This window comes from Cottoperca gobio, chromosome 15, assembly GCF_900634415.1.
Source record: "Cottoperca gobio chromosome 15, fCotGob3.1, whole genome shotgun sequence".
Taxonomy (NCBI): domain Eukaryota; kingdom Metazoa; phylum Chordata; class Actinopteri; order Perciformes; family Bovichtidae; genus Cottoperca; species Cottoperca gobio.
In genome coordinates this window covers 4,667,652-4,695,115 of record NC_041369.1, presented here as the reverse complement: position 1 = coordinate 4,695,115, position 27,464 = coordinate 4,667,652, and the positions used below count along the sequence as shown (strand labels likewise).

The following is a 27,464-nucleotide window of genomic DNA, read 5'->3' as shown; positions in this document are numbered from 1 at the left end:
CGCCTCTCAATTCCCCAGAGACCTGGCTCAGCTTCACGTCGAGCACTCTCCTGCCAGGAGGAGGGTGATTACAACATTTTGCTCGACAAAAGCTCCCTTCCCCCTCGCTTTTCTCATCGTTTCCTGTCTTCTCCCTCGCCCTCCCTTTCTCTCTGTGGTCACCCACTTCCCTCTCCTTTGTTTCCTTCAGACTCCCTCCCTCCTGCACCTCGCAGGCACCCCAGGCGTTGTATACTCTGACTGATTTGTCTTTGTGTCCTGCCTGTGATTACAACACTTAGAGACAGGCAAGCCATGAATGGTAAAGGAGAGTGTTTACTTCCTAACAGACAATAGTGAATAAGCAGAATTATGAATCATACACAAGTCGACGCAACAACAACCACAATAACAACGATACAAAACTGTATGGAAATCAAAAGCTGTTTTGAAAGTGAATCACAGGAGAGTCTCAGAGCAGCAAGCAGATGGGATAAACACTGATGTACGCATAGGGGATCATCAAGCCAGAGAGGTGCGGAGGCCTACGCATTTCTCTGCCAAGGCTCGATGTACTCGAGACCCAGATGGGCAAAGATGTCCTTTTCAGTCGAAGCCGCCAGGAACTCTTTCTAGTGAGAGGACAAACAAACAGAAAGTCAGTGACTTGTGCAGGAATGTGCAGGAATTTGTCTCGGTGACACCAGTGCGAATCCACAAATTTCCAATTTCAACCTTCGCTTTTCCTGAAAGTGTTCATGTCTTGTACTTGCAGCCTTAGCTGTGACTATATTTGGACTCCTATCTCCACTGCAAGCTGTCAATATCAATTTAGGATTTTATTCACCCAGATCGTGCCAAGGCTCAAACATGCAGTGACTGTGCAGATTTACATTTGACCGCCCACCTCCCTTCCAACCCATAAACACTCTAACCTTGCTCTAAGTGATTGCACTCTTCAGCAGAGGAGTATTTTCCCTGACAAATCACGACAAGGCTATTAACTGCTGGCCGTCTACCAACGCCATGTGATGGGTTATGTCTCTACAGGAGTGGTGACGACGCCTGACTCACCTTGAGAGCGAGACAGCCTGGAGAGAGAGGGCTGTGATTCTGACACATCCTGCCTTCAAGTGCTAAACTGGACCTGACACGTTGCGAAGAGATGGCAGAAAAACCAAGAGCATGTCGGCTCCCACTGCCAGCCGAAGGTAGAGAAAACTGAGAACAAACTCGTCGGCAGCCAGGAGAGGGGAAAACACTACAGGGCACGTCTCCCAACATACTGGCTTGTTATTTATAATGCAAATGACAGGTTAGCCATGCGTTGTAGGTGTCTGGGTGCACGCTGTATGTAGCGTGGGAGTAAAAGTGAAAGTGAGCGCACTTGTCCATAGAAATCCCCCATTGAACAGGGAAACAGCGCACACAACTATGGAAGTTCGGTAAGTCAACGCTGACACAGAAAGTTTCCCGTTCAACTTTTGTTTTGGCTTTCAAATAAGTTTGGATAAATCTTTGAACCACTGGATGTTTTGATTCAATAGTTTTACTCCCTTTGTTGTTAGTCATGTCATTGGTACTCTACATGTCCTGGAACAGGTCTGTTTTCATTTTGACATTTTTTTGGATTTCTTAAAGGAAGTATTTTGTTGCAAAAGTCTGGCTGTATTAGCTGCTAGCAGTTCCTGTTTGCACTCATTAACATGCAATTAATGCTTCTCCAGTATGAATTCTTAAATGTCATGTAAACAATAAACTTGGTGTCTGTAATATGGGGAAGAGGATTAGAACCTGTAGGATGAGCATGTTCGTGTCCTGTGTTTGTGTCTGATATTCTTGTATAATTTTGACGCAATTTGTGATAAATAAGACCCCAGTTTTAATAACCCATCATATCCTTTAATGTTCACTTCTGAACATCTCTGGAGGTTAGTTCTGTTTCTAGCTCTCATTTTCACTTGTACAAAAACATTTAATCAGCGCCGTCCTCAGAAATATTATCGCTCTTTCCCAAATAAAATATTGTATTGTCTGTGAAACATTATTATATTTCAGTGAAGCCATTATGTTGTCCACCACTACCTGTATTTTTCATTGTGCTCATAACCTTGAACCCATTTATTGCTCTCAAAACACTTGAAATGCAGACACAGATCGCTGCAATTTATGATGCGGCGAGCTATACTTTATTAAACATACAGGTGATAAAAAGTGGAGGCGTGAGGAATGAAAGAAAACAGGAAAGTAAGGAAACTGCTGGACAAGGCTGATGTGATTTGGAGTAAATCCCCATTTCCAACAACACACGGCAGGGCTTATTGTTCAGAGGAAACAGAGGACAACTCAGGAGATCCAACTAAAAGAGAAAACACAGGGTACAGATGAGATTCTCAACATTACCAATTTAGCCATTGTCCTGGATCAGGGTTAAGCCCTCCCTCAGCTGCACTGTCCACTTTCCTCCATTCCTCCAATCCCTACATGCCCTGAGGGAGAGGTTGCTTTATTTACTTAGCACACAGTGTAGACTCTCCGAGAGAAAAATCCACAAGCCTTATGTACCTCTAACTTATTCCCTTTAGGCATGCACAGGGAAACTATACTTGAAATGACAAAAGCAGCTTTTTGGTATATCAAAAGGAGCTTAGAGTTTAAGAACAGAGCAGCGGTTAATTAGAAGGAGAGGTTATCTGTCTGAGACACTCAGGTTTTCAGTGACTGGGAAGCCATCAGCACCACAAGCCAAAATGGAAGCCGTGTGCATTACTTCGAGCCACTGTCCTTGACTTAATAAGCTGCTAATCAGCTACATGTTTCTCTGTCCACCGCGTAATGACATCCCTCGTGGACGTGAACACATATCATTTCCTGCAAAACATCTGCCCCTTCTCTGCTGCCCGTCATTCTCTCTCTGCCACCCGGTCCACTGCTTGATGGATGGAGCTGATGTACATGGCTGCCTGCCCGGCTCTGGCCCGACTCAACTGACACATCAAAGAGAGTCAGGGAGGCAGAGAGATAAAGAGAGAGAGAGGGAAAAACCGGGATCGCTGTTCAGCAATATCCTGCCAGCAAGCATTTGAAGGACCAACCAGTTCTTACTTCCAAATTGTCACATACGGACGCTTGTTCAAGAGCACTTGGGGTCACTTTCCAACACACCGGGTAGCTCTATGTGTCAAAATATGTCACTCCCATACGGTCGCAGTAAACACGTGATTGACGTCGTGAATTAAAACAAAAGTACTTGGTTAGGTTGAGGAAAAGTTCCGTAACTCCACATTGGGTTTTGGTTTCACACAGGACACGACAAGCAGTCTCCTGGGTGAGTCCTGTGTTAGTTTGGCCCATCCATCCTCCCCTCCAAACCACGCTAAGCTGACTTTATCGGCCTTCATCAGATATGCAATGCTGCCAGAACAACGCTCCGCCACTGTTTTTCTCCAAGTGAGAAAATACAATATTCACAGTGAAATTCATATCAACTTTTTTTACGCATTTCGAAGATCCAATAAACCCTAAAGCGTGTGTCGTCCGAGAGAGACAACAAAACAAAGAGAATAGTCAAAGTTGTCATATTTACATGTAAGGCGAGTTGATTGATTCACAACATCAACTCTTGCATTGAGCAACATGCAAGAAGATATTCCACCTTAAGGTTGCCGGTGTCTGCCGGTAGCCTTTGAGGCCACGTAATATTCTCAACATGATGAAACTAGTCATAAAGATATAGTTGACTAATGTATGTAAACTTGCCAACGTAGTAACAGTGGTTACATAACATTTGAAACAAGCCACAACCTAACCATCACAACACTTCCAGGGCACTTGCTCTGACGCTCTGGGAGTGAGACCAGGCTGGAAGTACAGAAACATGGAGGAAGCTCAATATCAACCCATAACCACACAAACATATGAGCTATGTACAGTATGTAATATTCGCCTAGTCTGGATATGCACAACAGAAAAAATTAGCTGATTGAGCTTCAATCAACTAAATTGGTGGATGGCTCTAAATACTTTGATGAGCTGTTGCTATGCAGAAAAGCCAGTCACATCAGGCGTGAACACATACTTTTCGCAATTGGGAACAATATGATGTAAGATTCACCTTGGTAGTCATAGTTGAATTCTCACCTTACATCTTAACACAAATTATATGTTGGACTTTTTATCATCAAACAAGACATTGTCTACAGTTAATCTTTTACACTAATGCTACAAACAGGAGAGTTCCTTGTCCATTCAAGCCCTGGAATTCTAGCTAGCATTGTCTATGCAGAAAATGAACTGTGGACTTAAATCCCCGGAACCTGAATGTCCAAAAGTAATTCCTTCCACTCAACACGAATAGCAGGAGTTGTTACGATGTTCTACAGCAGTGGTTCTCAAACTGTTTCTGTCATTACATTCTTTGGAGGGAACAACTTTTTCATTACAAACAAGTTCAATCTGTGCAAATAAAAAAGCAACTTCAATTTCAACTTTTTGTGACATGTGTTGCTCCTGCAGTCTGTGGGCTTTTTTATTATTTATTTTTTTTAAAGAAAGAATAAATACAATTATCGTGTTACAAAGATAGTAAAGTTCAATCCTTGCAACAACAAAAAAGAAAACCCAGAACACATACAGATATGTGTCAAGAAAGATGAGCAAGTCTTTTCTAAACAGGGTTGCAGACTTGATATCGCTACTCTCAAAGGTTTTCAGCTCAGATCTGTACTTTGTTTTCAATCAGGCAACAGCAGAGAAGAGTCCACTTCACAGCCCTCTGCCCTATTAGTGGATGTTCCCTCTGCACATCAAGCTAGAATTCACTCAGTGTCTGCGCTGCAAACCTCAGCCTCAGGGTGGAGTCAGATGTTATCTTGATAGACTGGTCCTCTTCAGCAGGAGCTGCAGCACTGAAAGGATCTCTCACCCAGTCGCACTAAGCACTTTGGTTTGGTCTGTTCGAAAGAATCCTCTCAGGGAAGAGATAAACTCCTTAAAGGCAAACGCTGCACGATTTTAGAAATGTTGTTGTTTAATTCCAAGTCACACTTTACGAGTAAATCGGATGCCATGAAAACCCAAAGCTCACAACCCGAGTGTTCTCACTGTACGTTAAAAATGTAAATGAAAGCAACGGTTTTGGCTATCGACAAATGTTAATAAAGATAAAGATGTTTGAAAACTCGGATTAAGGTACAATTTTGTGTGCTAGCGGAGGTCTGTTATGTTACGGTTCACAATCATGCTAACAGTCATCTGTGTGTGCATCGTGCACGCTGAAACTTCAAAGAAAAATAAAAGAGCCAGCTGCTTATTTACAGAGATAATAAGAGGTAAGCTACGTTTATAGATACTTTATAGATTGTAAATGGTTCACTTTAGGGGAATAGTGGGAACTTGGAGAAGCGGCTCGTGGCTCTGCTTCAACTGTGGCAACGGACGATCAAAATGTCTGACAGAAATTCATCCGATTATACAAGAGACAGAAAGAAATAATATGTGAGGAATTATCTTATCAATACAAATGTAATAAGACAGTATCAGACACCGAGCGAAATCTTTATAAAACACAGTGAGTCAAAAGAAAACAGAAGTCTGCAGAGAGAAGAAAGCAAAAGGTCATGTGGAGAAGTATGCAAACACAACATGAAATCCATGCAAATTCACTTATGAAAGCTCCGTGGTAGTCAAATGTATCTGAACAAACGCCCCAGTAAGAGTGCAGTCATTTCACTTTCAGCACTGACTGTCTGCTTGCCAACACCAACAATGGCCACGTATCAAGAACTAAGTATTGAGGTCAGACTGAATTGCAGATGCACATAAAGCTTTCAAATCACTTTCAACATGTTGTATTTCAACAGGTCTGAAAGTGAGAGGAACATGACAGAGTCAAGTGTTTCATGTGTAAGGACATCCACCTTTATATGAAGAGTCCAAGATACATTTCCCTCAGAGAAGGCACACACATAAAAGGCAAAGAGAAATGCAATGTTTTTTTCACCTGGATTTCAGGTTATCAAATCAGCTAATGTTCTTAGTCTCCTTTTTCTATTTGGACTTTCTCCTTCTCGCCGACACTTAGAAATAGATTACTTTATTGTCAAGAGATCCACAAGAAAAATCCTGTGATTGCTTTTAAGTTAATTTGTCTTTATTGCAGCACACAGGAAAGGGCTGACAGGCGCAGAAAAAGTGGGAAGTTGATTATGCCCCTGTGTCTTCTTCCTGCAACGATCCGCAGCACACCCACACTTTCCCTGTGCTCCGGTCTGCGAGAGCTCAGCTCACAGGACAGCCGGAGCAACCAGAGAGGGCACAGACACCTCACTAATCACACCAGCAATTAGTGCAAGCATCATAAAGCACTGCTGCCCATAAAACAGCTATTGAGTTTAATGTTATCGTCATTACCTATCCGTCCCCTGCTTGCTAATCAGCCCAGGCAATGGGCAGAGAGGCAGACGGGCAGCAAATAATTAATTCCTAATCAGAAACAATGGGATCCTCACTCCACGTCCCCGGTGTTATGGCTCTTTGCTCCCGTGGAGGAGTAAACATTTGCAAATCAAAGTTATTTAGTTGATTAGGCTGCCCAAAGGTAATGAACGGATACAGCAAAGAGTCTGAGAGAAGTGTAATAAAAGCTTTGCCAGTGTCCTTGTGATGTTGCCAAAGTAGAACTTCTAAATGTATATTACCATTTGCATATCATTGTCATTGACTAAAGGAACTGGAATGAAGCAATAACAATTTATGACATATTTCTTCAGTATGTTATGAAGCCTGTTAAGCCACGACAAAACTGCGTCTCGCTGCGGGGCCCTGGGGGGGACGGACTTTAATACCTGCGGTTGATATTGATTTGTGCAATATACTTATGCTTGCACTACTTGTGAGTGGACACAAGGTTGCATGCAGGCTTCACACACAATATTTGTGTTGTACAAGATTTGTTTTTGGACATTGGTACTCCCTTTTATTGTGCCCACTTTATGGCACTTGAAATTGGGCAAATGGCGTGTGTGTGTGTGTGTGTGTGTGTGTGTGTGCGCGCAACGTAACCTCAATGGTTAGTATGATAACTTAAGAAAAGCTCCGCTTGTGACATCCATAGGCTCTTTTCGAAACTAAACTTCCATCTTCACAGGAAACAACTCCGTTAGGTTCATACAACAAAACTACTTGGTTAGTTTTAGCAGAAGATTGTGGTTTGGGTTAAAATAATTACAAAAGCGACAAAGTTATGCAACAAATAAGTCAACGTTTGGGTTGAAATAACTATGGAAGTGGTGTACGGAAGTTACGTGACAAAAAAAACATTTCTGGTTCCACATGTGACACAAACAGCCGTGTGTGTGTGTGTGTGAGAGAGATGGATATTGGATATTTTTTGACACAATTACTGTTTTGTATGCGGACGCTTTAATATGGCTTAATAATGATAATATGACTTGTATGTAGTCATATTATTATAACAGTCATAAAACTATTCAGCAGTCATCAATGATTGTTGATTGTTGATGCACAAGTTGACAGGATTGAGAGGAAGAGGCTGTTTCTTTTCAAGGAAACTCAGCACATGTTCAAGTCTTGCTTTAAAGCTCATGAGAACAATTAAGTTGTTGCTACATTTTTTATTGTAGTTGTAAATAAAAATGGATGGTAAATATATATATTTAAAATATTTGTTCTGCTTAAAGTGCAGCTGTACTGCTCACCTTTCTGCAGTGATGTAGAAGTGTACCCCAGGGTGTGTCATACCCCATGACATTAGCGTGGGGTGTGGTTACAGGTGCTACAGAGAATGTGTGACCCCCCCGTACGATGAAGCTGTTTGACCCTTTGTCTCATGGGTTCGACTAGTTTGTAAATAAGCACAGTTCGTGTCTCATGTGAAACCAAACGACAACGCTGACTTATTTGGATTTACATACGCAACTTTAATAATGTAACAAACATACTTATTTTAAGCCAAACCAGGATGTTTTATATTCATACCCAAGTAGTTTTGTTGCCTTTTTGTTTTGTTTTGTTTTAATTCACAGCAGTAAACACGTGTTGAAACGGCAACCATAAATTGAGTGAAAATATGTTGCTTTCGAAACGTAACTGAAAATGCAGTCGAGTTGTATGTGAACATCATTTTCACATGTTCTTCGTTCCTCTGCCATCCTCCTGGAGGGTCCGAAGCATCAGCACAAGGACCACAACACTGTTGAACAGCTTCCTCCCAGAGGGCATCAGGCTGCTCAATACTTATTTATTTTGCACCTCGATCCCAGAGAAACGCTCTCTCATTCTGCCTGCCATCTTGCAAACTTGTGAAATGTGAGAACGGCTGTCTGCCGCAGTCATATGAAGTTCTCTCCGAGCTGTGCAGCCTGTAATTGTAGCTTGATTCTTCCTCATATGGACCCAAACAGAACACTCTTCTAATGATAACAATAAATTAAATTTCTCTTCTCCACTGAAGCCCATAAATAATTAATTGGTTTGTTGAAGAGGGGCTGGTTTTGCATGACCAATTTGCTTCCTGCTCCAGACAGTGTGATCGGATGGTGCTGCCTCAGCACTCCTTTCATTCTGCTCAATTAAAATGGCACATTGGCACAATATGAGCTTTGTTTGGGAATTATAACGACGTATAATTTTCGGCTATGAGCCATGATCTTCTATGGGTCTTATGATGGGTCACACCACTGGAGAAGCAGCAAATCATGGGACTGGACAGGAATATGCTGAAAAAGTGTTTTTCCTCAGTTTTGGAGATAAATTAGATTTCTTTTAAAGTAAGTTGTAATTTCTTGTTATCATACTGTATTGTAGAAGTATCCGGGTTGAAGTCGGACGTAAACAAGGCGTCATTACTGTGGGGGCCTCACTTTCAAACTTGTGCAACAACACTGTAATGTCTGAAAGGATTCTTCTATATATTCTAATTATGTCATTGAAATACCATTGAAATGAAGCTTATACTGCAAAAACCTTTGCCAAACTTTTAAGGGCTACACTTTGTATATTACCTGGCTTTTTGTTGAAGACTTAAAAATAATAACGACAATAATGTATTGATTGATAACTATAAACTATTAATTAATACCAGCTACACAGTGATGTTTATTTTCCTTCAAAGCTGTCCAAAGCTATTTAACAGTTTTGAGACTTTTACATGGAAGATATTTATCTATTGGAGGGGGCTATGGCTGACTGCGATCAACCTAAATATACGCACTCCCACTCTCAGTGAATGCGTTCAGTTTGATTCTGCAAGCACAGTATTGGCAGTGGTAAGAGCCCAACACATAAATCAGCTAATCCATCCATATGGGCACTCAGGGTTCTATTTTTGTGACAGTACATTGATGGGCTCTGTGTCTGCCTTTATGCCACAAGCACATAGCTTTATTTTTTTGATGGTAGTCATTTTGTATTTTGGCAACTCACTGTGATGGTGAATGCCCCCATTGGGGAGCCAAAGGTGCAATATAGTCAAAGAGTCAGTAACAATCATGCAGTGTTTGGTAATTTTGGTATCAGTGTGTGTGCAGAGTTGCATTTTCTGTGTCATTTCCACAGCTTTACCAAGCAGGGCACAAGTCAATGAGTCCTGAAACATTAAAATAAACATTTTAATTATACATTTTTCATTATACATGCTTTTTCCTTCCATGCTGTGTTTCTAATTATTGTCATCCAACACAGAACTGTTAATATGCGTCATGAGTTAAAAGGCTGGCAAATACCATCCTTCTTCTCTGTCATCCTACATTGGAAAATGGTTCTCTTATGTTGCCATATGTGATATCTCCTCCCCCGCCAATTTAATTTAAGGTACCGTGTATTTACTTCAGAGTCCCGTTGAGAGAGGCTTTTGTGGCAGATAATCTTTTGTGGTTTATTTTCGCTCTGAACTGCTCTCTCCATCAGAGTGCAGTCGCTCAGAGATGACCGCTTTGAAAAGGAAGGAATAGACTCATATCAGGGCCTACACTGGCTGATTAATGTGTTCCTCCTAATCGTACCCTGGTTCCAAGACAGTGTCATCATTACTAAAATAGAGCCTTGGATGAACTGCAGCTTCTTATCTTTGCTTCGGCCTATCATATTTTGTCCAAGAGAACCGCAGTTTGTCCTGCAAACAGGAAATGCATTGCCTCTGTGGAGGAGGACTCTGATCAACAAATAGTGTTCAGAATAGCTTGTGTACAACTTTTCATGAAGTGGGTACAGGCTGATCGTCAATGTACGACATCAACTTGCAACAAGGTTGCAGACATTCTTATATGAAACATTTACATATTTCTCCTAAATGGTAACAGCCTGCTCTAAATTCTGATCCAGCCCTTCATGTGCTCATGGTTATCAATCGGAGTTAAATAAGTCAATAATTATATGAGTGCAGGCTGTATACATTACATTGACACAGCTTTCCAGAACATGATTACTACCAGAGGTTAAAAGTACTTATCATTTTTCCTGAGATGAATCTTTTTGTTCCGTCCAGTACAAAGATGTGTTGTCACTAACTGTCTAGTTCTGTGCCATGATGTTCCTTCTGAATCTTCAGTAGTTCAGCTGCTGATTTAACTTGTCACGTTTAGTTCAGTACAAAACTCGCCCCATTTGGGATTTGTGGGAGGCAGTCTCAGGTAAGGAGGTCATGATATTCGATACTTCGAAACCAAATAGATGCCAAGATTCAGTAAAAGTGACGATAGACTACTCGTTTCGACGGTAGTACCGTCAGGACTCAAGACCAATGGTGTCCCGCCGTACCCAGGACGACAGAAAATGTGTTTTGGACCAACAGAGATCTTCTCCTGGATGTTTTTTTACCTGATAATGCTACATTGTGAACAACAATGATGAAATCGGAGAAGACCTAGTTAACACTAACATTGGCTGTTAGAAGCCTGTCGGCAGCACAGTTCTGCTTAGCTAAACAACTCAGCTACATTATAATGTATGCAAGCTCTATTCAGTAAAAATAAGTGACCAAACAGTTAGCCTTCGTCCCTTTCAAGTCTTTTCTCTTATAATACCGAAGCCTACTGTTTGAAAACACTGTATCAGTGTGAGATGGGCTCACTGCTGCTTCTTGTGGCTGATGGGGGTAATTACACCCACTAGAACAGGCTTGGTGCACCACAATGAGGTGAAGAGAATGTTGCTTCCAAAAAATTAACTTTCCACAAAAAGGCTAGCTTAATGCTTAATGAAAAGAGTTTTCTACTGCCATATTAATGTTACAAAAATGAGGCTGTTGCGTTGCGTTCCTCTTTTCTCCGTGTAGTAGGGGGGCTGTTTGAGTGAGTTTTTTGACAAAATAAACATTTCTAACCATTTGCACGTTGTTGTTTTTTATAATCTTCCATGATCTGTTCTGATTTCCAGGAGAAATTACAGAATCTAAAGTTTGTAACTAATTCTGAAGGCTGACATTTCGCTCAGCGAGCGTCTTCAGTTTGGTCTTAAAATTATGTTGATTTGTGACTGCATAGTTACATTCAGAAGCATTCTTTAGAAATGTTTCCTATCTGTAATTGCAACACAAGCAGCAGCCATCAGCTGTGCTCACAAAGGTCAACTCAACTCAGATCAAAGTCCAACAAATGTGAACTTTTGGCACACCCCCCCTCCACTCTGCTGAGTGCAGGACCGTCACAACACTCTCCATAAACTATGATGGAGGAGTTGGGTGGGAAAACTGTTTTTCTGTGCTAGAGAGGATGAGAACTGACTGGTGGACTTACTAACTACTAAAAGTACAATACCAGTGACAATTGGTTTGGTGACAATGATGATTCAGTATAGTCGGTTCAGTTTGAACAGTGTGTTAAAGATTTGTTCTTACATGTCCGTACATCTCTTTTTCTGGTATTCTAGAGTGAAACCAGCCTTTTAGAGGGCACAGAGACCAAACAATAAGCCTGAACCACCCAAATGATTGTTCAGTCGAGCATCTCTGTAAATAAATAATGGCGCAAACTGAAACAGGAGCCCCGGATGGACGGGTGACACCACAAGGGCTGTGTCAATTAATGTTACACGACAAGCGGACATGACCCAACACGGGGCCTTTCCTGAAACCCTCTGCCATTCACTTTCATCAATAATGGAGTGGAATCTGTCTCCCGAGTGAGCCGACACCCGGTTCAGCCCAATCGCAATGCAGCTCCCACCTCCAACATCATTATTTTCCCTTCTTTGTCCTCTCGAGTTTACAGAGTCAACTCATTTCTTCTCCTTATACTATAATTCCAGAGAAATAGATTGCCTGTTGCAGGATTTGGGTCGATAATTAGGCCTGCTATTGAATTTTATTATTGTAGTGTTGCAAAACGCAGGCTCAATAGAATCTATAAATACTTCCAGTCCTTTATTTTCACACATTAAGCACTGGTAACAGGCACTGTGGGTGGATGGGAGGGTAGAGAAGTTGAGGCAGAAGTACAGTGGGGGAGGTGGTGATGGTGATATGGGTCATAGGGGCAAAAAGGGGGCGGTAGAATTCAAGTACAGTAATAAACAGATAATATTCATGCAGTTGTCCTGAATGCTTTGTCGTAAGGTGAGGTGTAGGGTAGCGTGAACAAACGTGACGAAAAGAAAACAGAGAGGTTCGCTTGAAAAATAAGGAGTATTTTTTTTCCGCCAACAAATGAATCAAAGAAACAAAACGTTCTTTCTTCTCAGAACCGTACTTGTGCTACTCTTTCCAAGAAAACAAAGAAAAAAACCCAGAACCCCTTCACTCTCATTCCAGTCACATATACAGCCACAGAGCCCGCCTTCTCAGTTCAAACTGGCCAATCAGGTCGGTTCTCTGGAACAGAGACTTTACAAGTTTAACAAATATACATCGTTTTTCTCATCTTAAATATCACAACAAGGCCTCAGTTCATTCTTTAACATGTTAACTTAAATACTGCACCTTCAAAAAAACAAATGATTAATTCATCATTTAGTATCATTTAGTATAGCTGCCAATACCTCACCCATCAATTCATTCATTCATTAACCCCTCTTTAAGCACAGACAACAAGATGGCTTCCACAAAGGACTCAAACTCAGGTTATGCTTTTTATGACAACTCGTCTGTTTAATATATGTTTAAGAAATAAACGTGTTTAAAATGCAACACATGTTACCTTGCCTTGTTTAATGGAAATTGGAACCATAAATGAAATAAAGAACTGACAAACTGTCTACCTTTCTGAACAAAAAGGCTAAACTAATTGTGAGTGAGGGAGTTGGTGCTTCATCAGTCTTCTTTTAGAAGTGTTCCATCATCTAGCTGTGTCCATCACTCTTCCTTCCCCCTTAATTCTCCTTAATTTCAGTCTATTTTTTACCAGTTCCACATTCCCTCCTCTATCATTACCCCCCTTCTGTCAGGCAATAGTTGTCAATATGATTTATCATTGATGCTAACTGATGTAGTTGTCCCACTGTGAAGGCTGATTAGATGACCCTCCTGCTGATACAGCCTCGTCAGGGATAACAGTCGACAAACCTTCCTGTCTCTTTCGTTCTTTTTCCTTTTCTTCACTTGTCAATCCATCTTTGTCTCTCCCCTGTTTTAGTGTCATGACTGTTTACCTTCCCTTAGCCACATCAAACATCACAGGTCAGCCTCTTAAAGTTGCACAAAGCTACATTGTACAGAAAAATATATTTGTCCTGTCAGCATAAATCACAAATTGCAGCTAGAAAAACTAGAAAATGACCACCATGCACTCGGATGCATCCGCCAATTAGTCAAGTTGCAGTTCAATTGTCATAATTAGCATATAGAGTTCTTGAGTTATGGCCAAAAATGTGTTTTGTGAGTTCACAGTGTCCTTGACTTTTGACCCCCAAATTCTAATCAGTTCATCCTTTAGACCAAGTGGACATTGGTGCCAAATTTGAAGAAATTCCTTACCGGGATTGGGCTGTGTCTGTCGCCGGCGTGAAGGAATAAAAATGTCCCCTTCCCTATGACGTTGTAGATTTACCCTTTTTGCCCGAGAAGAACTGTGGTGTCTGGCAGAAACAGAAGCTTCCTTGACTATAGAAAGTTATAAATTGAAACATTAAGACTGAAGATCTGCCAAACAGCAGAGAGAAGCACTCCATGCACAGAAAGTGGAAGTCAGCAACTGTGTTTTTCTTGTTTCATCCGTTTGCTATCATTCGGTATAAATCATAATGTGCAACCATTTCACTGATGGCTTTTTAAGTGAAACTCAAGACCGTTTCAGTTTATATAACCAGCATGTTTGTTAATTACTGTTGTTGATTTATTATTTTCTTTGCAATTATAAAGGCTTTTTGTCGTAACATGATGGTTTTTTGTTCACAAATAATTATTTTACAAGCTCCATTGGCCCAATGATGATTGCCATTTGACATTTTACACAGACATCCATGTTATCAGAGGATGAATCCTGCTGACTTTTCCTTGTTTGGTTGGACTACCATGAAATCTGGTCCCCTGAGTTCTTACTTAGCTCCACCTGCAGTTTAACATTTTTTACTGATCTCGTGAAATATCTCATCATCGAGCTGCATTGGCACGTATTGAATGTATCCTCTTTGAACCACGACATCGTTTTGAGTGTAAAGCCAAAACAGCTATTGGATGGATTGCCTTTAAATTTGGTGCAGACGTTCACGTTCCCCTCAGTAGGGTTTTTTAATAACTTTGGTATTCAATCATTAGGTCATTAATAGTACACAGTACAGCCTCACAGAGATGCTAGTTATAGACTCTTGTCTTGTTTCTTTACTACAGTATCTCTCTGCATGTTCTGTGTACAATGTCCGTGAACAGAATCCAAAATATAAGATATTAAACCTTCTTAATCACTACTTAACTTAATTTACTATAAATGTAATACAATACATGTGAAGCTCAAAGTAAAAGATAAAAAATAAAGACTATCATCATATCAGTAAATCATAGCAGTAAACCTATTTGTGTATATCTGCTAAATCTGGAGTCGATCACATCACACCACCTGGTCGACACAGCTTTAAATGACACCTCACTGCTTCTCCGACCTCTATGTGACCCAATCACCCGGCAACTGTACCCTGATATAAATGTCCATATTTGCATTGTTCACGTGTCATGGCAGCATCATTACTCGGGTGGTTGGAGCGAAAAGACTTCCAGTTCAAGGGAAGGGAGGACTAAAGAAAGATTCTCACACTCTCTCATGAATATCCTAATGTTTGAATGACTCTGCCAACACATGGAAAGACATCTTGCTTGAGATTTTCTAAACTAAAATGTGATACTTAATAAATAAATAAAAAAGTATTACTAATACATTCTAAGGCTTTGTATCTGTCCTTTGGAAAACGCAAAAGTTAAAATTAGTTTTTCATAAAAACAAGCTGGCGAAGAATAAACTGCTGTAATTCTATATTGAGTTTAGGATGGCTTTTTCTTTTCTTGTGTCAAAACAATAGTAGAGCACAAATCATGACTCAGGGTTGGTTAGAAAACCGCAGGAGTGGAATTAGTCACTGCGGCAAACACTTTCACATTACACTCAATGAATGCTGTCACTGTATAATGCATCATACACACGTTCTGATTTACCTGTCTGCAATCATTCCACTCGGCTTCCGTATTACAGTCAGAGCCTTTCAAGACCAACTCGGGGACATAGCAGAGAAAATGTCCAAACTGGCGTGATCAAAGCAAATCCCTGAAGTGAAAAATTCCTTGAACCCCCTTTTGACTGGCAGAAGAAAGACAAAAAACATGGAAATATGTGCAGGCTTTCATAGCGAAGCAGCAAACTCCTGTCTTTGTAATGCTGAGTGGCAGCTCCCTCAGAGGAGAACGGGTTTCTTAATCAGAATAAATGCAAGAAGACACTCAGACCTGTTAAGTGGATAGGGCATCAACATTGGACGGAGACTTTCCAGCCATGTAAAGGATATTCTGATTAAAATACCTGCATGCAGACTGGAAGCAAATTAATCAGTGAAAGATAACAAGCAGGCCAAAGTGCAGCAATAAATAATCCAACCAGGAGGTTTCCGACGTGTGTGGGGATCGTATGGACATGAATGGAAGCCAAACTAAAAATTGTTTCCTCTCGTCTCTTTTACCAGCTAGTGCCTTTAAATACGGCACATGTACACACGTATACAAAGACCTCATTTACACCTGGAAATACAATCTAGATCTGAATATACTATCCAGATTATTAATAATCTGATGGTATGTATGTTTGATGTTGGCCATTTTATCTGCTCAGATTCACCGTTGTGTTTGTTGCTGCTGTTTACATAACTGGACGCAGATTTAAAAAGTGCACTACAGGAATGAACAGTTTTTTGTTATTTTGTTTTGTCATGTTTTTCTTGTGTAGTTTAACAGTGTAAACTACAACTGCACTTCGTTGTGCAAACCTGTGTTGCATAATGACAATAAATGATCCTTGAATCCTCTGTATTCTGTCTGTCTTGATTAGGTCCTATTTTGGAGGGCGTGGAAATTATAGTTTATTAAACAGGATTGTAGCCTTTTGCAAACTATACCATAATACGTGCTACATTGTTTCTGAGTGGGAGAAAACAATCTTCGATATAACTTTAACGTGTGATTGTACCATACGGTACTCCTTACAGTGTACGAGTACAGAAGCCACTCTATTCTCCAATCCATTCTTCCACATGTGTAGTGTCCAGATAAGGATGTGTGATTAGCACTTAGTGACCAGAAAATAAATCGCTTTTCTGTGCCATATTTGACCGCCTTCTGCCCTGACATGCCCCACACATGGCAGTGACTCAGAAAGGTCACATTTTTATTTTTATAACTGATCAAATTCTTCCTAAAGTGTGCAACTGGATTAACGTCAAGGGATTGTGGTGGCGGGGTCAAATCGGTTGTTCACACACAACAGTTGAAAGAGCCAATTAAGCACATATTTATATTTGAGAAAAATGTTTATGTTGGCATGACAGATACATAGGTGTTAAATATTATTTAAATAAATATCACTGTTTTTATCATCACTTGCCGTGATGCTGTAATTTATTTTCAATTAACCTTGGTTCAAATTGTACCTGCCTCCCGTGAGCACATTGAGTCTTTACAAAAGGTTTGGAATTTTAAGGAACTAAGATTATGGGGCTGGTTTAGGGTTAGAGTTTTTCCACAAATACAATTTACGAGCATTGCTTGCATGCAGATCTCAAATGGTGGTGGGATCAAGTTTCACAAACGATTGTCGCTTGCAAATTTGCAGATACATCTGTGAGTCCTGCATGGATGGCCAGTAGTGCAAGTATAAAGAAAATGATCTCACATACAGTCGCATCTTTCACATTTGATGAAACTAACTACTTCCCTGAATTTTCTTTGTTTTTACAACTGAGTGCAACACCATCAAACCCTTTAAGGACAAACTGCCAAACGTTTGCGTAGTTATCATTCCTTTTCTACCCACCTTGGAGTTTAGCAATTTGGAACAGATATAAACTATTTTGCATTAAGACATGGTTGAGCAACAGGTCCTTTCAAGCATACCCTAGCATAGTATCATGAGGTAGCAAAGCAGAAACAAAACAGAAAAGAAAGGTCACTGCAAAAAAAGAGCGAGCACCGGCTTTAGAAGAAGGCAATGTCTCGACAGTGAGTACTAAGAGTGCTTCCATCTCTGGCTGCAAAATTGAAAGCTCCTGGTTTCCACATCTGCAAAGCCATTCTGGCATCCACATCTCCTCACTTCCCTCTCCTTCCACAAATGATGAGTTCAGAGATTTTCCTGCTGGCCTAGCTCCATGCTCGTTTTGAGTCTTCTCACCACAGATTCCAAGAATGCAATGTTTGCAACATTCAAGATGGTCCAATTTTCCAAATCCTATTTGCAAATCCGAATGATTCTTGTAATCTAACGGCTAGGTGGGAACTTCTCTTGGAACGAGAGACAAGGTTGTATGAAAGAAATCTGTAAATGCGAGATATGTTGAGTTTCTTTAAATCCTGTAGTCTGATCCCGGCTTAAGAAGCGACTCCTCATCCAGCTTTGCTTTGCGCCAAGATGTCTTTATGCAGTATATCGCTCTACTTTCATTAACTGCCCATTTTTTTCCCTAGACAGCACTGTCACATCACTGTCCAATGTTTCTGTGAGCTTCTTGTTGGCTTCAGGGATAATAATCGTCCATTTCATGATATATGGCCGGCAATAGGGACATAGTGAGCGTGTTATTACTCGAGATGGCGTTTCTACCTGTAGTGATGACATTGATACCCATAGTGATGACATTTCTATCTGTGGTGATAATGTTTGCACCCACAGTGATAACCGTTCTATCCACGGTGAGGATGTCTCCAGCCATGATGATGACATTACTAAATCACATTCTGATGGCAATGACAAAAATGATGACATTTCTCTAAACGGTGATGACGATTTATCTTGCAGTGTTCCTTTTCCCTGACTGAAACGCACTACGAATTGCTGACTCTGACATTGTCTGACATGTCTTGAGGAGGTAAACACCTTCCAAATATTTGATATTTGATGGCTTTAAAAAGCCGTATTTTTCTCCTGATATTTCTATTTTGTCTTTATTCTATATTATCTTCTCTAAACTGTAAACCTCTATGGAAAGGGTATTTGGTTCCTTTTAGCTGGAGCACAAGTACCAGGCGAGCAGAGCACGGCTTTGCAGTCAGTGCAAAGAGCACAGCTCGGAGTGTGAGGTGGGAATCAGCAAAGCCAAATCATACAAATAGTATGACTTCATTGGACTGAAGTTACTCAGAGCTTCAGATATCATTTCACTTGTAGTAAATGGATTTGATGATATTAGCATCACTGTGGTTTTTAGAAACGCTTTAAGGCTCCAGCTTTGTTGCTCTATTGGTCCAACACTTTGGTTTAGACTGAAGCCATGCAATGGATGAATCCTTATGACTTTGGTGATCCCCTTACTTCTCCTGTCGCACCACCAGCAGGTCAACGTGTTCTCTTCTCCTGTGATTTATCTCAACAGCTACTGGAAGGATTGATTTGGTACAGACAAGATAAACTGTCATAACGTTATGCTCAAATAGCTGCAAAATGAATGACATTCCCATCAGCCTCAGCTGTGCTTGGTGCTCGTTACTATTAACATGCTAAACTAAGATGGTTGCCGAACAACCCTGTCTCCTAATAATAATAATGTGTAGCCATACAACTAAACTGTATTCTCAAGATAGATAAAATAAAGATATTTTCCCCAGATTACCATCGCAGTTTTAAACTCGTGGTTAACGTCGTGAATGGAAACAAAACAAAAACTACAACAAAACTACTTAAATTATGTTCAGGCAACAAAACTACTCAAATAAATCATGGATTGGTTTAAAATGAGCTTTTTTGTTGTGTAACTTAAGTTATGAATATAAGTTAAAATAAGTAAACTTTTGGTTTCACACGGGACATGATCAGCGGTCTCCTGGGTAAAAGTCCTGACTTAGTTTGACCCACTTTTCCAACCAACCTCGTGCGTGTGAAGTCTTCCGCAGACTTTGATTAGAAATACATTTGTGATGTGTTAAAAACAAACATAATCCGGGAGAGAATATGTTTTCCTCGGAACATATTGGAAAATGCAGTTTCATTTAATGGGAACGTACATTTTTAGAAGACCAAGCTGTGCTGGAGTACAGCCTCAGGGCAACTCACATGGCTGTTAGGTAGTTAATGCACATCTATTTGCAGTTAATTGGTGTTTTCTTTTCATCAGCTCACAATTGTACAGCCCTGGGATGCTTCCCAAAAAAGACGGGGGTGGACAGGAGGTGCTACATGTTCAGAAACGTTCAGTATTGCTATTTATCCAGTTATTATTGATTTATGTTAAGAGATACAAGGCTGATTTGTGTCTAAATGTTGTGTTTATTTCAGCATGAGCAAACACTCCAGGAAAGGCAGGCGGTGAACTCTTACAGTGGACAGCTGATTACAGCCAACAGTGGGAGGTGGTTACTTAATGGGCTTCAGTTATGTAACTTGTCTCCCTTATGTATCATTTCAGTCGCTGCAGTAACATTACCTACAAGCAGATAAACAGAGACAACACTTGTTCAATCTACCGCCTACTGTACCTCTCTTGTAAAGTGACACAAACAAGCATCAGCTGTTTCATCCTGTATAATAATCTTCATGATGAGGTAAACTGTTCATGTTGAGTTTTGAACCTGTGCACCATTAAAGGTGACCTTCATGTTGTCTGTGTGTATGTACACCTGTAACAATGTGTTACAAGGTATAAAATGAGCTTGAAGCTCATGGAAGCTTTTATACTTCATACTGCACTTAATTATTGACCCATTTATGTGGCTAAATAAGAGTAAGAAGAATACGAAGCAAATGCAGGCGCAATCCAATACTGAGTGCAAAATCAACCACTAACAAACTGCATTTAGGATTTAAAAATATAGATCATTTACAAACTGCAGGAAGCCTAGAGGAAGGAAGGAAAGATACAATAAACTGTTCCTGAAAATAGAACACCCACTGTAACAATTACCAGTGTAATGTTCCTGGAAGAGTCCACTTCGGCAACAATAATAAACAGTGATGATGATTCCTCTTGTAATGCACTAAGTGTGCTTAATGAAATGCTACATATTGTTTGTACCCATGTACAAGACAAGACAAAATGGCTCGCACTTCCTTATCTACACTCAGCCCTGCGTAGTTAGATTTCAGATGAATATTGTGAAGATACAGAGCAGATGTGAGTGCATGTCTTATTTTAGCAATTTGATTCTTTTTTTTCCTAGTTCATTATAAACAGCATTGGATTAAAACTATCAGCGAAAGGTTTATAATTTGATCTGAAATGGTAATAAAGTAGCATGAAATTGCTGCATGCTGTTATTTGGTATCGGATTAAATTGTTTCTTATATAATCACAGGCAGGTGGTTCAGATGCTACCGCCAGTGTGAATCTGTAATACCCTTTTTGCACCAAAAATTAGCACGTACGTATATGCAGGTTTATTAAACACGGGAGACTTCTTTCCCATTGCCAGTAGACAAGTAGCCTTTCTGTTTCTCCCCCAGTGTGTCACGCTGGACGTCACGACTGGAGCTTTGCAGCGTATGTTTTGTACGTTGATAAATGATAACAATTGTGCAAATCCCTATTGATTTCAGTTATTATATATTTACTTTATCGCGCTTTACACATGCGCCGGAAAAGGGAAGGAAATGTTTCATGTTTCCACGGCGATCGGAGCCGGAGTCATTTGTCCGTGGAAATAATGCCGATTGTAACTTTTCCCGCCAAAGACAAAAAGCCAGAAGATAGTGGTGTTTTTGTCCAGTGGGAAAAGGGCTTAATTCTCATTTCTTCTGGAGAACGCTGCTACTATGTTCTCCTCACAGAGAGAGATAACTGCAGATGTTTTAATTAGTATGGTTTACAGGCAATGCATGTGCATAATTGTGTATGCTTGTTCTTAATTCCTTTCCCGCAGGATTCCCTTTCTTGATTTCTTTATACCATGAAGCCTTTCTTATCACCAACAAAGAGATTATTTTGCACTAAATACAAATGTGTTGACTTGGGTTGAAAGGTAACAGACGCACACTGAGCACTGAATCAACTTCTGACCTTGAAAAGTAAAACAAATATCACAATGTATCAACTCCTCCTCTTCAAACTCACACGGTCTATTCATCAGCCTCTGTTAATTAAAATTCATAATAGACGTGCCACCAAGGTCGAGAAAAAAAGTTTGCAAATGTGAATGGTAAGTGAAGTCCCCTACCTACACCACACATCCCTCCATTAAAAAAGAAAAAAAAAGGATAATTTCCCAGATCTCCCAGCGTGCCACCAGGATGTTTGGAGGACAGAGGCCGCACCTTCCTCGGCTCACTTGTCTGTCGCGGCGTACGCTCCGGTATGCGTGTGTCTTACAGTATGTGACGCCCTGAGGGTCCCTGTGCCACCATCCGCTAAATTAAACATCTCCTCACCTTCCCGTGCTCCATCCTTCCAGGCGGCTGCCGTCCTCACCACAAACACTGAGCAGCACCAGCCAGCCGGGGGAGCGTTCGCAAGCGCCGCTCCCCAAAGCCCAGTGCAATTGCCCTGTTATTGTCCACTCATCCACTGCTCAGAGGATGGGGGGTCGAAAGGGATGTGAGCACTCTACATCCAAGATATCATAATTTGACAGTGAGCTCCGTATTAGATTGTGCTGTCACACCGGTGGACAGAGAGAGAGAGGGAGGGAGTTGTGGTGGAGCACATTTTAGACACGCAGGACTATCTCCACTTTGTGATCACTTGAAATTAAACATTGGATGCTTGTCAGGGAAAATTGGGAGAGCAATTTGCAGAATGATGTTCTTTATGTATTTTAAAATGTTAAACTTAATCTCCTGTGGACCTTCATGCTGGTGACTTAAAGTTGTGCTAAAAGAAAATCTATTTGAAATAGCAGGAATATTAATACAACCATATACATGTGTTTGTTTATTTATTTAATGCCACTATGTGTTTTTATGGGATTACAACATATTAAATACTTTCTGATGACATTTATTTGTGTTTATTTTTAAATAGTTTTTTGATAAATCCAAAAATGTATGATGGAAATACCAAGTAATCTTAGATACCATTTTCATTTTAGCATTTAATAACATTTTGAGGTTTGTTAGATGACGTTGTTATTGAATAAAATATGATGAATTAAAAAAACAGTTTGCAATCAATCTGTTTTGGTCTAAGCCATACCTGTCAACCCTCCTGTTTTTCCCGTAATCATCCCGTATTTTAGGTAGAACCTTTCAAAAATACAAATAGGCCTAATTTAAAATGTACAGTAGTAAAGTGTCCTCTGGTAGAGCAGGTGGCAGTATTATGTTTAACTTTAGTGAAATAAGTAAAGGTCTCGTAGTTTTCGTCTAATATTTGCATTTGATTTCAACACTTGATATGATCAGAGGTGCACACAACACATACACAGATGGCTTTGATTTTGTTTGCGATCCCTGTTTATGCATCCTTATTGTCTGCACTTGTCACTGGGTTACTAAACCCTCCTTATTAGTTCATTTCTCTGGGGTGGATACTCAAATTATTTTTCACTTTTGTTCATAAATTACGAGGCAGAGGTCTGTGCGTTCCGAGTGCCCTTCTCGTCGTATATAGTAAATATAGAAGATATCAGCTGTTATTTATTTTCCATATTAATCGCTACTTGCAATATTAAGGTTTTTCCACGAATGACAAGAACCTTTTTTTTTTTTTTATTACATACATTTTTTAAGAATAAGTAATGCAGCTGTTGTCGGAGAAATATTTGTGTCTGATTAGTTATTCCTGCTCTGAGCATACATGTGATCAATCATGTGATCAATCACGTGTTCACTTTGCTGTAAGTGAGAGGAAGTCACTTGATACATTTGTCTTATAGCTCACACTCAGCGTGTAATTGTTTTACTCATAAATTTGCAATTTGTATAAGTTTGATAGGTACAGGCCTGGATTATGTGATATGTGTTTATATTATACTGCCATTAAAATAATGGAAATAAAAATAAACAATAATGTTTTCATGCTCTGGTTAAAATACACTTGTTTATTTTACTAACTTTGTCTATTTGTGTCTGTAGATTTCTCCTGAATTCCCCAAAAGTTAACATTAGATAAAGTCTAATTTGTATATTCACACATCACATTTCAGAGAACTTGTAGTACAAAAAGAATTGTCTTAATGTAAGTAATCATCATGGTGATTTCTATTAGTTCAAAATGTTGACCCTTTATCATGAAGTGTCCTGCATTTTAAAGGCATTTTTTTCGAAATGAGTTTTTTCTTAGACTCTCTAGAAATCTCCACTTCAGCAGCTTCTACATATCAAACTTTCCAGTTTCATTTCTCTCTATATTCTGAAGGTTTTCATATCTCATTTATAACCGGCTTCTTTTTTTTTATGGTTGTTGAAAGTTTTTTTTTACATGTGGAGGGACACAACGAGATAATCAACACTGTAAAAACCTTTGATCTAATATATCCACTAAATGAAAAAAGAATTGTGTGTTATGCCAATTAGAACATATTTAATAAGATAATGCCTCATTTGACTATTTAAACATGTAATTTCAGAAAGCTACAAAATCCAAAAATAATTGTCTTCATCTAAGTAATCAACTGAGGAAGTTTCATGGTGATATCTATTAGTTCATTAGTAGTTCCTTCTTGATGTTTTGATATTACACAGGCAAAATGCTGTATTATGGAAAACATTTGGTTACTTGGAGCAGGAGTGTGAGGGAGAGAGAATATGAACGGTCCTTTCATATCAGTGAGTGAGCTTCAGGAGCAAAGCCAGGACATCTATGCTCAATGCCTTTTGACCAGAAAGCTCATTAATCACACTCCTACAGATGACATAGAGTAATTGCCCTCTGAGAAAGACACATACTGAAACACACACACACTCACACTAAACGTATATAACACACTTTACACACACGGTATGTGAAAGTATATGCATAAATAGGCAGAACAAACGACTGTGAATCTCATTGATGTGAACACATTTTTAACAGGTGTACTTTTGTTTGCAGCCTGGAAACACCTCAGCCGCACCGCTGAGTATTTACACACACACACGCGCGGAGTGAATTTCAAGGGTAGATCCTGCCACACATACAGTAGAGGGGTGTGTTTGTTTCGAGGTGTTGTGCAGGTCATGGATCCCTCCTGTCCAGGGAGGGAGTCAGTCTGTCTAGGCATGATGAAATCCTCCACCTGTCCTCATTCATCAAACCCACTACACATATTAATTATCACAAACCTTCAGACTTACAGCAGAGGACACACACACACACACACACACACACACACACACACACACACACACACACACACACACACACAGACCCACCTGCCTCCCTCCCTTGGCCCTCTCCCCCAGCCGACACCACTCCCTCAGACCTCCAGTTAAAATTCAACTGAGGTGGGCAGGTACTGAGGCCGGTTGTAAGTGCCTGTGGCACTACAAGTCAGCAGAGTATTTTCAGAGGACGCCCAGATGTCAGTTCTTGCTAGCAGGGTGTCCCAACCCGAACCTGAAAGTGGCGGTGCAGTCATATCGATCACACTGGGGTGTGAAAGATTTCTTGGTCAGTGACCAATTACAAGTAAACCCAGCTGACTCTGTGGCTTCTTTATTTAAAAGACAGCCCTCTTCGACAGCAGGAGGGAGAATAACTCTGGATTCAGCAAGTGTATTTTTATTTTTGTTCAGATTTGGAGCGATGAAACCCTCTTTTTAATGGTCACACATGCAGAGCACACACAGTGACATTTGTTCTCTGCTTTTAACCCATCCTAGTACCAGGACTCTAGTACTAGGAGCAGTGGGCAGTTCATAGGACAGCGCTCGGGGAGCAATGGGAGTGAGGGGGGAAGGGGGATGTCCGGTGCCTTGCTCAAGGGCATCACGGCAAGGCAGGAGGTGAACTGGGACCTCTCCAAGTAGCAGTCACACTCCATTTTTAGGTCTGGTCGGTAACTTGAATCTGCAACCCTACGACTCACAGTTCATTAGCGCATTTTAAGAACTTTTAGGACATAATGATTTAAATAAGGCTATTCAAGTGTTCATACTGGGAAGTTGATTTACTTTGAAAAATTATTATACGCTGATTTACAGACGTCTCTTTCCCAGAGTAAGTAAAGGGAAAAAAGTACACAGACACAGAAGTTGTAATTCCACAGTATGGCCACTACGAAGATTTGCTTGAAAGCCTGGCGCACTTCTTGGAGGCTCGATTCATACATGCACGCACTAGTTGACACTATGACGAGGGGTGAAAATAGTGCTGCAACTATCATCACATAACAACAATGTGTTAAAGGACGTGTTAATACAATGAGACAATGTGAAAGGCGTTGCTTTGTAGTGATGAATTTATAGAAAACTATCACCACAACTAGACACCACCTGCTCAACACCAGCAGGCAGACAGAGTTAGCAACTAGCTGGGAAATATAGTGCAGCATTTAACAACAAAAAAGTCACATATTTCCCTCAGGAGTTGATGGAGAACAAAACAGAGCTAAAAGAGCGGGAATATTGCATTTACAATCTCCAGGTTGTCACAAACACGACTTCCAATAAGTTTGCTAATAATTTTGCAACAAAAGGTCATGGTATGTCCATGTTGTGTTCACAGCTTGATTTTTGCTGCCCCCAAGGGGGAAAAAATAGGTTTAAATTAAATCTAACAATCCTTTTTGTTCAGATTAACAGATTAGTCGTTAGTCTGTAAAATGTCATAAAATAGTGGAAAATTACCGGCACAATTTCCTAAAGCCCAAGAACACATTTTCTAATTGTTTGCTTTGTCAGACCAACGATCCAGAAGCTGAAGATTCCCCATCCCAGAATCTGGAACCAGAGAATGTTTTTGCATCTTTGCTCGATAATCATAATCGCAAGAGATTCATTTCATTGTGAATTTACCAATCAATTAAGAAACTAATTGTTTAAGCACTATATGGAAATTGTTCATTCAAATACTAAAGCGTAAATTTAAAATAACATAAAACATGTGCGCTTGATTGTTACCATTTTTGAGACCGGCATTCTTGTGTTTTCACTCTCTGTCCACTTCTGTATGCGACAATCGAATAACAGAGAACTACTAAGAACAAAATCACACTGTGGAAACTGCCACTCCGACAAATTGTCTAATCCTTATGGTTCTTTAGATACAGTGAAAGCAGAAAATGGATTTTCAGTCTGTAATTTAAAATAAAAGGGGCTAAAGGTGTGGAAACCTGTCATCCTGCCAGTTGAGAGGATTTGTTAGCAGAAGGAAAAACAGAATAGAAACTGGTGGAAGTGAAACAAACTCAGATTAGCATCTCAAAATAGCTTTGCTTTCTTTCAGGGAGCTGGCAACTGTGCTCCTCAGCCCATATTCTCAGCACAGGTTATAGTCTGATCATTGTGTTATGCCAGGCTTTATGAGCACGAAGAACTCCAGCTGTCAACACCCGTCTCCTGATACCCATAAAGCCTTGTGTTGTGGGGTCATTCCCTGTAATTGGTTTGGATAATGTTCCCACTATGGACCAGAACCTGCACTTTCAGCCATTTCACTGCTGTTCCTTTGTTGTCACCTGTGTTCAAATTACATAATTTTCACCTGTGCAAGCAATCTGAATAACAGGAAACGCTTCAAACTGGAAACATGTTTGGTGTTCATGAACCCTGAGTCATTGTGTCTCTGTGTGACAGTTGTCCAACCCCCTCCCACAGCGATTTGAGAATTTCCCCTGAGCCTGTTACTAATTGGGAGTAGATCATTAGCTTGACTATCAGCCCTCTAATCTTTTTTTAAGCATTTTATAATAAGACAGAGACCAGCTTGTGTCCGCTGAGAGCCTCTCTGAAGCCCACAAGATTAAAGTCCTCTAAATGACCGCCTTTGGTCTTAGC

General features: G+C 40.2%; 1 protein-coding gene across 1 annotated transcript in view; it reads right to left on the bottom strand.

Moving 5' to 3' along the window:
• Window positions 1-516: 516 nt before the first annotated feature.
• Window positions 517-27,464, bottom strand: part of dntt (deoxynucleotidyltransferase, terminal) — an 89,418-nt gene continuing 62,470 nt past the window's right edge. The window contains exon 11 of the mRNA XM_029450187.1: window positions 517-611. Within this exon, the coding sequence (XP_029306047.1) occupies window positions 525-611 (87 nt within the window). The 3' untranslated portion in view covers window positions 517-524. The remainder of the gene's footprint in view (window positions 612-27,464) is intronic.